The sequence below is a fragment of the Emiliania huxleyi genome, assembly GCF_000372725.1.
Source record: "Emiliania huxleyi CCMP1516 chromosome Unknown EMIHUscaffold_16, whole genome shotgun sequence".
Classification (NCBI taxonomy): domain Eukaryota; phylum Haptophyta; order Isochrysidales; family Noelaerhabdaceae; genus Emiliania; species Emiliania huxleyi.
Genome location: NW_005200982.1, coordinates 288,438 through 301,122, shown reverse-complemented (window position 1 = coordinate 301,122; position 12,685 = coordinate 288,438). Strand labels below are relative to the sequence as shown.

The 12,685-nt window shown below is 64.2% G+C and overlaps 2 protein-coding genes across 2 annotated transcripts in view; one reads left to right on the top strand and one right to left on the bottom strand.

The window, feature by feature from the left end:
- Window positions 1-9,358: 9,358 nt before the first annotated feature.
- EMIHUDRAFT_98831 (hypothetical protein) lies at window positions 9,359-9,709 on the bottom strand (the record flags this gene model as incomplete). The annotated part of the gene is made up of 1 exon (XM_005785496.1): window positions 9,359-9,709. One exon carries the CDS (start codon window positions 9,707-9,709, stop codon window positions 9,359-9,361), a length of 351 nt encoding a protein of 116 aa, XP_005785553.1.
- Window positions 9,710-11,452: 1,743 nt separating this feature from the next.
- Window positions 11,453-12,685, top strand: part of EMIHUDRAFT_434036 (hypothetical protein) — a gene marked incomplete at its 5' end in the record, with an annotated part of 2,925 nt that continues 1,692 nt past the window's right edge. Inside the window, 4 exons of the mRNA XM_005785495.1 lie at window positions 11,453-11,527; window positions 11,688-11,751; window positions 11,833-12,114; window positions 12,304-12,346. Coding sequence (XP_005785552.1) covers window positions 11,453-11,527; window positions 11,688-11,751; window positions 11,833-12,114; window positions 12,304-12,346 — 464 coding nt within the window. The remainder of the gene's footprint in view (window positions 11,528-11,687; window positions 11,752-11,832; window positions 12,115-12,303; window positions 12,347-12,685) is intronic.

Genomic DNA, 12,685 nt, shown 5'->3' with positions numbered 1-12,685 from the left:
CGCCTCAACACGGGGTCTCGGCTCTATCGAGCCATGCTAGCTCCAGCCGCAGCCCCACCCGGCCGCCCGAGGGTGTTCCCGCAAGCAGAGAAGACTAATCCTGGGGGAAGCAACCGCATGGACGGCCAGCAGTGCAGTGTGTCTCTCTACGCCTATCTCCTATGCTTTCGGCAGCTCTCCTCCACGAAGGAACGTGCACCTCTCTCGTCGTGCTCTCACTGGCGATTCAAGCCACCACCTCCGCCAGCGCCGCGTCGAAGACCTCGCACGCCTCGTCCACCTCGGCCGGTGCGACGGTCAGCGGCGGGATGAAGCGCAAAGTCTCGTACACCGAGCAGTTGAGCAGCAGCAGCCCGCGCGCAGCGCACGCCTCGGGGGAGAGAGGTGGGCAGTGGGGAGCGGCTCCCCGCCGTGTTGGCCGTGAATAGAAACTCCTACACCGAGAGAGGGAGGGGGGGGGGGAGAGAGAGAGAGAGAGAGAGAGAGAGAGAGAGAGAGAGAGAGAGAGAGAGAGAGAGAGAGAGAGAGAGCAGAGAGAGAGAGAGAGAGCAGAGAGAGAGAGCAGAGAGAGAGAGAGAGCAGAGAGAGAGAGAGAGAGAGAGAGAGAGAGAGAGAGAGAGAGAGAGAGAGAGAGAGAGAGAGAGCGAGCGAGCGAGCGAGCGAGCGAGCGAGCGAGCGAGCGAGAGAGAGAGAGAGAGAGAGAGAGAGAGAGGAGCGTGTGGCAGATCAAGTGGCCGCGAGTACACCTGCGCGACCCTCTTGGCAGTACCCGCCGGCTGCGACGCCGCCAGCTCGAGGCCCAGCATGCACCCGTGGCCCCGCACGTCGCGCACCACCCCCTCACCGCGCCGCGCCGCAACTTCGCCGAGCGCCGCCCGCAGGCGCGCGCCCTGTTCACGCCGGCCGGTGTGAAGAGGCGCGCTGTACACGCCGGGCAGACTGAGGGCCCATGTTGGGGAGCCCAGACGGTATAAGGTATGAGTACACCGGCATCCTGCGAGGACTACCAGCCCACTCTTTCCTTTGCACCGGATGCTACGGAGGGCTGACAGCGCGCTGACAGGAGGGAGCCCATCGCGCCACCGGGTGGAAGAGAAGACGTGGGCGGGAGGAATACGGCATTGAGCCGCGTAGGCAGAGCCAGAGCAGCGCGTGAATCCGAGGGGTACGAACACCGTGAATACCGCTCAACTCGGCCGGATGCAGCGGAGTGCGTGTCCCCTCGAGGCGCGGATTGGGGTTCATGAACACTCCTCCCCGCTGTACTGTAGTCGGCCCCGTGAACCTTCACGGGACTGCTGTGAGAGCCCCTGTGTGAAGAGTGCGTAAGGGGTTGGGGTCATGAACACGGCTTCCCCTTCTAGGCTGGCGAGTGGCGCCTGCGCCGCGGCATTCTCGACGAGCCTACGTAGCCGAGACACGCGCGAGTACGAGCACGGCACAGCGAGTACCCAAGCAAGCTGTCGAGTGCAGCCGAGCGCGCGTCTACCCCCGAGTTGGAACCCCCCCCCAGATCTCCCCAGATCTCCCTCACACCTCCTCCGAGTTGGACGGCGCGGGGAGATCGTGGGGGAGATCTGGGGAGATCTGGGGCAGATCTGGGGGAGATCTGGGGAGATCTGGGGGAGGTCTGGGGAGATCTGGGGAGATCTGGGGCAGATCTGGGGCAGATCTGGGGAGATCTGGGGGAGATCTGGGGAGATCTGGGGGAGATCTTCCGCATCTGGACCGACGGGCCCCTCCTCGCGGATCACTCGCTGCGTCGCCACAGCCGCCGCGCACGACACGGCGTTGCCCGCGTAGGTCCCGCCCATGCTGCCGGGCGGCTGCGCGTCGGTGAGCGAGCTGCTGGCGGCGAGGGCCGCGAGCGGGAAGCCGGAGGCGAGGCCTGGTGGTCACAGCCTCCGGGCTGTGAAGAGACGCCGTCCACAGGCCAGGGAGGCCCCAGTGGGCGAGGCCTGTTCACAGGGGGCGGAGCCGTGAAGCCGCCGCTGACGCACGGCGCGCGAGCGGCCGCGGCGGGTCAAGGCGAGCGCCCTTGGCCATCACGAGGACGTCCGGCGTCGCCTCGGGCAGGAAGCGCTCGCTCGCAAAGAGCTTGCCTGCCAGACACGCCGCAGGACATGTCCTAAACGCGTCCTTGGGAAGAGCTTGCCCCGAATCCGGATCTCGGCTACTCTCGGGGCGATCTCGGCTACTCTCGGCTCCTCTCGGCTCCTCTCGGCTCCTCTCGGCTCCTCTCGGCTCCTCTCGGCTCCTCTCGGCTCCTCTCGGCTCCTCTCGGCTCCTCTCGGCGAAGATCTCGGCGAGTCTCGACTAGTCTCGGCCGGTCCGCCCGAACCCGGTCTGAACCTCGTCGAGAACGAGCAGGATGCCTACGTGCTGGGTACGCCACCCTCGGGGCGGGAAGGCGGCATCGCGCAGCGTCTTCAGAGCTCGAGCGCTGGGTGGACTACAAGAATACGCGCACTCCGCTTCCAGGGCGCGAGGGAGATCTTCCCGCCTCTAGGGCAGGATGCCGTGCGCGTCGCACACCGCCCTCAGGCCCGCGACAAAGCGGGGCGGCGCGGGGACGTACCCTCCCTCGCCGAGGACAGGCTCGAGCACGAGGCAGGCGACCTGACAGCAGGGATATGCAACGGTGGCATAAAGTGAATGATACACCGTCGCAGGCCGGCGTCTTCGACCTCCCTCCCTATATTATACCAAAAGCTAGGCCCACAACGCCCTCTATGTTGGGTCAAGGGCGCCTAGAAGAAGGCGCCGCCCCCCGAAGAGGAATCCCTCGCTCTCGCCCCCCCCCCCCCCTCTCCGAGTGGGGCCGCCGCCGGCGGCTCGTCTCTTGAGGTTTCGGGTGTCCGCGCGGGCCGCGCAGTCGGGTGGTGTCGATAGCTTGACTACTGCCGGCGCGGCCGCCTCGGAGGGCGCCGCCCGCTGCCGCAGCAGCAGCTCGAGCTGCTCGAGGCAGTAGTCCACGCCAACGCCTATCTCGGCCCGTCTCGATGAATCGGCGCACCTCGGCGCATCTCGGCTCATCTCGCTGCCGTGCAGCTCGGCTCCTCTCGGCTCCCCTCGGCTCCTCTCGGCCCCCCGTGGCTAATCTCGGCTAATCTCGCTGCCGTGAAGCTCGTACGGGAAGGGGGCGACGAGCAGCCCCTGCGGCATCGCACCCTCAGCAGCGTCACCGAAGGATCGTTGTTGTGAATGCCACGAGGGTGATGCGGGTGGGTGTCATGCGGGTGGGTGTCGGCCTCTACGGCTGGCCGTTGTTTTGCCGTGTGCGCCCCGGCGGGTACTGTCCTGTCCTGCCGCCCCGCGCCCCGCAGCGATGTCTACGTTGAGGCACACACCGGCGGGAAGGGGCCGAAGCCCCTGCTGTAGACGTTGGACGAGGAGGTCATTCCCATCGTGAGGTGCGTCCGGCCGTGGTAGCCGCCCTGGAAGACGACGACGTTTGGCCGCCCCGTCGCGTGCTTGGCCAGCTTGACTGCGTTCTCCACCGCCTCCGCGCCGGTCGTCGTGAAGAAGAAGGAGTCGAGGCTCGCGTGCGGCATAGCGGGCGCCAGCTCGTCGATCAGCTCGAGCATCGGCTGGAGGTGGGTCAACGGACAGAAAGGAGCGTCACGGAGTGCTGACGGGTGGTCAAGGCGGAGGCGGAAATCGCAGTGCGCTCCAGGGACGGCCCACCTCGTGCCAGCCGATGTTGACCTGACCGTGAATCAGCTTCCCGCACTGCGCCTGCGCCGCCTCGACGACGCGCGGGTGGCAATGGCCGGTGTTTGTGACGCCAATGCCGCAGGTGAAATCGAGCATCGACTGGCCGCAAGCCGTCTCAACTCGAGAGCCGGCGCCGCGCCGCATGACGAGCTCGGTCGCGCGGCCCACACCTCGCGCGAGCCTCGACATCGTCGCCGGCGCGTCGAGAGGCGCCTCGCGGGGGGAGTGGCCGCTTGCAACGAGCCGTGCTGCGCGTGCTGCGCGCAATGCAGCCATCGAAGAGGACCAGTACACGCACAGCCACGGTGTGAAATACTGAAAGCTCTCACGAATACTCGTCGCAGAGGCCTCACCTTCGAAAAGTCGGGCATGGCTCCACCCGCAACTTTGTCGCTAACACGCGCGCACCGCCGAGCCTGCGGCGGGCGCGCTGCGGCCGCACGTCTACTTCGTCATAGTGCCACGACGTGCGGCCTAGATTTAGCCCACGCGCCTCTGCTCGCAAACACTCACCCATTTGATTGTCACTGTCCGTGAGTGCGAGATTAGGGCTAGCCGCAGGCGGCTAGCCTCTGAGGAGGGCGTCCATAGACACCTCACTTAGACCCCACACACGGTCTCGTCCGTGCCTCGCCGGCCGGAGAGATTGCTGGAGGTAGAGCAAGCCCGCTCTAGCCTCGCATATCACTTCCTGTCGTCTGTTGTTTGTTGTGCCCTTGTTTGTACTCTTGGCACCGTGGAGTGCTGGGGGGGGCGACAGGGAGGATATGGCCTTGAGTTATGTGTACGCCGACTCAGGGTGTGTGGCAGCCCGCTGGCTGTGTGTCTTGTGAGCTTGTTTGTGTCTGTGTGTCGCTCGTGCGTGTCGTCATCATCTGTCCAGCGTCCACCCATACCGCGTTGGTGTCCAGTCCGAGCCTGGCTGTTCTTCACCTTTCTACCTACCTACCTACTCACGAATCTTGATTTTTCCAGCGATCGGATTTTTCCGCGCCTCGAAATTCGTAACAATCGCCTCGCCGCTCCACAATGCCTTTCTCCGTTGCCTCCAGCCGCGCGGCGCCATCGTCCTCGATCCAGTGCCGGCCTGTGACAAGCTTGGCAGCTCGCGGATCGACGATCGCCACGAGCTGCTGCCCGGCGACCGCCGCTCGCCTTCGACGACAGTCGTAACAATCGGCGGTGGGCGGCACCTCCTTGGCCCAGCACCGGTGTTATCACGTCTCAGCTGCTTCATTGCCATGTCCAGTTATGGCGGAGACGCGCTGATACCATTCCTGTGCACGCAGTTGGACCAGCACGGTCATTCATCGGGTGCGTGGCGCAATCAGTAACCAGCCTCCGGCGGGGCCCCCCGCTAACCCAGCTATCAACCGACAACGCCGGGCGGGGGGCGCACAAACAACACGAGAGTAATCCTGTTCAAGAAGAAATTTAACAAAAAGAACATAAGCATAACGCGCTACGCGGACCCTCAGGCTGCTGCAGCGAGAGCTGAGCGGGAGTACGGGGCGTTGGCCAGCAGGTCTCGGATGGCACCAAGCCGTGACTGAAGGCTGCCCTCGAGCGGCTCCAACTCCAGCATCTCTTCAGCTTCTTCGATCAGACGTAGGAGCGGCAGCTGCTCGTCCAGCTCAAGTGCCGCGCGGATGCCGTCCGCCTCCGTCAGGAGCCTGTGTAGCGCCGTCAAGATCTGGTCGCAGGCGTTAACCAATGGCGGGTGTAGCGGCGGCAGGTCAAGGAGCTCGTTCGCAGCCCTGAATGTAGCCATGACTGCGGGGCTAGGCCCCGCGGGGACGGGGATGCCAAGCACCATCTGGATGAGGCAGCTATTCGGCGCGAGACCGATCGGCCACTCCGGGAACTGGATTCTGGTGCGCACGGTGCGCGCCGGGGGGGCGGGTGGTGCCGGGGCGGGTGGTGCGCACGGCTCCGAGCGCGAGCAGCGCGTCGGCGCCGGCTCGGAGCATGGCTGCTCGAGCGGCCGGCGTGGAGTGTCGGCCCTGCGCGAGCGTGCGCGCTCCAGCAGAACGCCGACCAGCACGAGCGCCACTGCGTTGACGCAGGTGGCGATGTACAGCAGCACGCTGCTTTCCTCGGCCGCGACCGACTGCGCGACCGACAGCGCGACAGAGGACCCACCCAGCCCCATAACCCACGCTTCCAGCATGGGCGACGAAAAGCCGGTGGGGCCGGTGGGAGGTAGGACGAGATTCGTTTCGCGCTTCAAAAGCGGCTTCGCGCGCAGCGCAACTTTGGGTTTGCCACGAAAAGCTTATCCGGCTGGAAAGGGGGCTACTGGGGCGGCCAAATTCACACCTCGCGGGACTACTTATGTTTTCGTAAACGTAGTTGTGGCCCCCCGCTACGTCGCACGAGTGCAACCGGGTAGCGGGGGGCTAAAAGACCTGTTTGCGCTGTCTTCGATCTCAGCGGCTACATGCGCTGCTGCGCGTACCTGTGACGCACACATGCATGTTGATCACATCCATATACCTCACTAACATACAGCTGGCGAGCCTTGCATCCCTCGTCTGGCCATGCTGTGCATCATCTCACCGTATGCAGCCGTATACGCCCACGGTGCTCACAGGGTCGGGCGTCACGGTGCTCGTGGCAAGCATCTCCGTCGTTATGGCCCTGCGAACGCGCACCCCCGGGGCTAGGGCTCTCTAGCCCGTAACCCGATCCCGATCATCCGGCCCGCTGGGTGCGCTTCTTAGCTCCCCGGCCCTGGATGTGAGGCTGATAACTGCACTCCAAGTGCTCCAAGTGCTCCGTCACTCTTGTGACTTGTGGGCTTGGTGGTGTTGCCTCCGGTGCTACTGCTGGCTAGGGTGCCAATGGCGCGACGGGAGGCGGCCATTGGCGCCACTACAGCAACGATTGTTACGCCGTGGAAAAATCCGGAATTTTTGCCCCGAACCGCCCGACACGTGGCCGCATATGTGTATATACCACGTCCGTATGGGCTGCACAAGCCAAACCACGCTCATCACAGCTTGCCACAGTGTGGCCCGTGCCGGCGCCCTACTGGGCGCCCCCCGCATCTCTTCGACGGGAGCGGCGGGTCGGCGTGTTGAGTTGTTGAGCCCTCGCTCGCCGTGGCCGAGCAGGGGCTGGGTTCCAGGGCAGCGCCACGCCGCGCAAAACTTGCGCGACCAACTTGCGACCTCTGTCCCTCGTATTCACCCCAGATTTTGCCCTATCCCGGCTCATCAGGTACCGCGAGCGGCGAGCCGCGCCAAGTTTGCTCCATTTCCGACAAGTTCCATCCCGCCCGAACGGCGAACGCCGATCTTCGGCCGTCTGGAGGCCCAGGACGCAGCGGCGCAAAAGGCTGCGACTAGCAGCTCTCAGCTTTGCGGCTGGTGGCTGCAAGCCTCTGCAAGCGTCGCTCAATCGGCGGCTAAAGATGGTGATGTGGGCTCCACCGAAGTCGCGGCCGTCATGAGCTGTGCCGTCGGAGGCTGCATGCAACGCTGCACCGTGCTCCGGGTTCGAGCAGGTGCAGGCGAGTGGAGGGGCCCCTGGTAGAGGGTGACATGACTTGTCTTACGAGAGTGGGATTAGAGGGGGAGGTAAAATAAACATCTTCGGGAAGCACGGGGAAAGAAAAACACCTCGCGAATTTTAACCAAAGGCGGCGGGAATACCCCTGTTCTTCGCCGTACCCCATCTGGGTCTACGCCCCCGCGACCGCCACGCACCCCCGCTCCGCCTCCCACTCACCCGCTGCGTCTCGCTCACAGTCTCGAGACGATTCATGCTGTCCGCAATCATCCTCGCGCTCACTTTCTTCAAGGACGACGCGATGCTCGTGGGTGAGCGCCGCAAGATGCTCTTCGCGCCGGAGCCCCACGTTTGCGTGCAGGACTACTGTGGCTGCGAATGCGCCAGCACGATCGTCGGCGTGTCGGGATGCTCCAGCCAAGTCAGCGTGTAGCGGCTCTAGTCTTTGCTCTCTCCAGGGAGGGTGTCGGGCTGCGTCGGCCTCTCGGCGCTCGTCAAAAGCGCGCTGAGTGTGCACCTTGCGTTGCGCGCAGGAGAATATCAACGCCTTCATCGTCGAATTTGTCGCGGCGCAGGGGGCCCCGGTGACCTCGATTGAAGAAGCCTGCCCCTTCCTCCTCGGGTCCGCGCACCTGCCCTGCCCTCTTGCCACACACAACTTGTGCGTTGAGTCTTGATCTGTCCTGTTGCCTCTCCGCCCTGCCCCGTTGCCTCACAACCTTGTGCGTTGAGACCTGACCTCTGTCCTCTTGCCTCTCCGCCACAGCCAGCTCGAGGGCGACTGCGCCAACGGCGAGGTCTTCATCACAAGCCACCCTGAGAGCTACGCAGCTGCGTCAACCTGCACCGGGGACCCCTTCTAGCCGGGGAGCGGCGAGGCGGCCTGAGGGCTACACGCCAGGCCTCTTAGTCAGAGCGCGCTCTTAGCACCGCGCGACGGCGGCCTTTCGCCACCCTCGCGCTTAGTCGTGGCCTGGCACCAAATAGGGTTTTTTGTGGAGCGTCCAGAGATGTCCACAATGTGCAGAAGGTGTACAGACGCGGTGTACAGAAGATTGTACAATTAGCTATTCGGTACAGAAGGTCAAAAAAGGGGAGGTCAAGCTCTCGACACTCGAGTCTCGAGAGATGCCAGATGTCCGCAGCCCGCAGACCTCCTGCCGCTCGAGCGTCGGGCTGGTTGCGTCGAGCATGCGGAGGGCGTGCAAGCACTGCACGGCGGTAGACTCTTTGAGGCCCTGACAAAAAAGAATTTTACGAGGAAAGGCGGCGGCTCGAGAACCTCGTGTATACCCCCCCTTCGTATGAGCCGTGCAGAGATTCGCTTCCCTCTTTTGATCGAAGAAACCCGAACGCGCGAGGCTGCCCGCATCTTTGATTTTCTGTGTGAGTGTTGAGTGATGCGAGCGCGCGCGCGCGTGCCGTTTTGGGTCTCTTTTATACCAGTGATGAAATATAAACCGACTTTACCACGCGCGCGCGCCGCCCTCCTCGACTCTCTCGCACCGGCCCCGACCCACGCCGCCCCTCACGAGATAGATAGGCGGCTGCGACCCTGAGAGTGCGCAGCGGTGCCGCTGGCGTACTCACCACACCCGCCCACCAAAGCCCGCCCCCAGAGCGCGTCCCCAACCCGAATTTTATGCCCCCCCCCCCCCCCCTCCCCCGCGCGCCTCCCGCCCCCGCCCTCCTACCCCCCCCCCTCCCCCCTCTTGCTCACCCGCTCTGCCCACGCACCCCCGCTCCGCCTCCCACTCACCCGCTCCGTGTCTTTCATAGCTTGTGCGTACAATTAGACTCTTTTCTCCCAGTAAGCTCCAGATCGGACACACGTCCTCATACAAGCTCACGAACGGACAACGCGTCCATCGCACGGACGGGCATCTCGTACAGGCAACACTTCACAAGCTAAGGGGGCGACCTATCTGGCGACCTCGGGGGCTCGCGGGCCGCCGCCCCGCGAATTTCTTTCTCCTGGTTTTTTTTAGCATTGAGGTCATACACACGGGATTTCCTCGAGTATGATTGGTTGGCGCGTCCGCGGCGTGTCTGAGGCGGCGACCGCAAAATGCAGCTCGTCAAATACATGCGTATGTCCCAGCGTCTCTGTTGCAGGTCCCAAGACGGATCAATCGGCCACCTTCATAAACCTCACTCTCTTCTCGAGGTACGCGTCCGGACAGGGGTGCTTCGCCCAGATGTCCCTCCATTCTGGCGTCGCCAGCTTCCCTCGAAACTCCGTGTCCCGCGCCTCCTTGCTCGGCCACCGAATCATCAGGCACGCGCTCGGGGGCGGCTGGCCGTCAGGCGGTGGGCTGGCTGATCCGGGCACCTCCGGTTCGATGCCACACTCCACGTAGAAGCCGACCACGTCAAAGTTGCTCCGCAGCCACGGAACGACCAGCTCCCTGGTCCACCTCTCGTATCGTGGCAGCACCTCCGGCCGCAGGGTGTATTCGCGAATCTCGACAATGCTCATTTGAGGCCTCGCTGCTCCACACCTCGTCGATGGGAACGGCGACGGCTGGATGGTTGGGAGACGCGCGGGCGCCCATTCTTCCGGACTCCGTCCGAGCGATACTGTAGGACCGTCCGAGAGCGAGGACTGTCCGAGCACGGGCGCGCCGAGAAAGGAGGCGTGTGCGGCGCCCGCGAGCAGGAGCGTCGCTCTGATCGACCGCGCAAAGGCCACGTCCAGCAAAGGCCACTTCCATACATGCATGTTCTGCCGTTTTTTCGGTTTGGATGCGGTGGATGGATAACTCGGCACAGCTCGCCTCGAGTAGTTGTTTTGTTTGATTGGCGGAAGCCGCAGAAAAGGGAACGAAAAAACATGCAGCCTCGTTTATGATTAAAACGAACTCGGATGAGGGTATCAAGCAAGCGAACCAGTTTAGACCATGTTTAGACCCAGTTTAGACCACGGCTGAACACGAACCAGATTAGTCCTGTTTACGATAAACTGGGTCTAAACAGGGCTCGGCCTGGGTGGGGGACCCCATTAGCCATACCAGGTTTAGACCCGGTTTAGGGCGCCCCTAGCTAGCTCCGCCGCCGCGGCCGCGCTGTGGCTGCGGAAGCGGCAGCGTGCAGCCGCCATCCTCTGCCTCGGGCCGGACAGCACACCTGTCACACTTGCACCGGCGCGCAACAACAGCCTCGCCGATCAGGCGCACGGTCGGTGTTAGGGCGCGACGTCGGGCGCGGCGACAGACCAGCTGGCGGCGCCTGCGCCTGGCAAGAAGCGGAAGCGCGTTGATTTCAACGGCCGCAAAGGTGCTAGTAGAAGTGGTGTTGGGTTGAGCAGTGGTACTCACTGCCCCTCACCAGATGCTTGCAGGCGATGTTCCTGGCCTCGCTCCCGACGTACCGCGCGAAAGATGAGGGGACGCGCTGCGGCTTCTGCAAGCAGATCTTCGACACGGCGAAGCTGTCGGAAGAGTCCTCGACGCGGCCGCGTGGACCCTCAAGATTGCCATGCACAACCTCGACCAGCGCGAGAAGAAGCAAGGCCGCTGACGCTTGCGCGTGCCGCTGAGAGCCGCGTCTCTCTCAGAGCAGGGGAGCTAGGCGGGGGGGAGGGAGGTGCGCGCTACGCGGGGGCGAGGGGGGGAGGAACCCCATTAGCCATACCAGGTTTAGACCCAGTTTATCGTAAACAGGACTAATCTGGTTCGTGTTTAGCAGTGGTCTAAACTGGTCTAATAAACTGGTTCGCTTGGAACCCTCCTACTCGGGGGCACGGGACGCGGCACAAACGGGGCACAAACGCCAGGCTACAAAACGCCTCGTTTCTTTCTGTTTGTTCGACTTCGAGAGCTTCGGAGGCTTTGGAAAGGAGGTCCGCAGCACCCTGAGGGAGGCGGCGAACCACAGCTGAGCAACAAACTTTCACATACATGCTCAGCACCTGGACGAGGTCACATGGACAACCAAGAATTGGCACGGCCTGCAAATGCAGCGTTTGTCAGTCGTCCTCCACACCGCTGTGGCGTGGCAGACAGACGGTGAACGAGCTGGCGTGCGGGGAGGGAGAGCGGCATTGTGCATGGTGCGGAGTGCATTGCCGTTCTTAACGGAGTCGCTTAGGCGGCTCCGGTGGTGAGCCGGTGTGTGTGCCGGTCCACGCCAGTCCGCGCCCTTCACACAGGCTTGAGTTTCAAGAATTCACACGAGCTCTCGCTAAACCTCGGGCACTTACGAACTTCTTAGGACTGGAGCAAGGGAGTCTCGCAAGCCCCAGCAAACACGCGCCCCATTGTGTGATGGAGCTCGGCGCCGCTGCCTCGACCAGCAGGCCGCTATTCAGATAACTACACGCTGCTAGATTGCTCCAACGACCCGCTCCACTTGCCTCGGCCCAAACCCTCGGCAGACGGAATCGGGACGTGTCCGCGCCGCCAGTTTTCGTTTCTGAAACTGGGCCGCCTCTGAGCTGCACCATCGGCCTTGGGCAGGTACGGCCGGCTCCTCTCTCGCGGCGCACCGGCCGGCAGCCTGCTCAACGGCGAGTGGCTCCGGGTGAGCGCCGCCAACCCACTCCACGCCGGGGTGTGTCGCTTCCCGCCAAACTGAGGCAGCTCCTTGCTCGGCGTCTCGCAGGTGGACGCGGACCTGGTCGCGCACCCGCGGTACGTGCGACGCGACGTGCCCGAGCTCCACCTCTTCTACACCGGCTCCGCCTGGCGGATCGTCCGCGGCAGCGACGACCCGAGCGGCGAGCTCCTCGCGGAGGCCGTCTCTGCGGCTCTCCACCCGGCGACTGTGGGAGTGTCGGGGTGGAGCTTGCTCGAGGCGGAGACGGGGGCGGTGCGGCACTGCCCGGAGTACGAGATGGTCTGCGACGGCCCAAACACGGAGCTCCAGCCCTTCCTCATGGAGGAGCTCGCACATAGATGCAGAAGACCGCACCTCCCTGGCGCACCGTCTTGGCGTGATGGGGGGGGGGGGGGGGGCGAGACCACCCAGCCCACCCCACCCTTCCCCACCGACGTCCCTGCATGCTCCCCGCGTCTCCCCACACCTCCCCACATCTCCCCACATCTCCCCATATCTCCCCATATCTCGCAGGAGCTCGGGCGCGACTTTTTCCTGCGCGTGCAGCTGACGCGCAAGGCGAGGCCTTGAGCATCCCACCTCCCTCCCTCCCTCCCTTCCCGCCCTCCCTCCCTCCGTCATCCTCGGTGCCCCACCACCTGCCCGGCCCTCCTCCTCCTCCCTTGCCTCCGCTTGCCCCCTCCCCCGCCCCCTCCCTTGCCTCCTCCCCACCTCCTCCTCCCCCGCCTCCGCCGCCTCCCTGGTACCTCGCCTCCTCCCTTGCCCCCCCCCCCCCCCCGCCCGCCCGCCCGTCACTTGACATGTCCACGACACGTCCACGACACGCCCACGACACACGTCCACGACACGTCCACGACACGCCCACGACACGCCCACGACACGCCCACGACACGTCAGC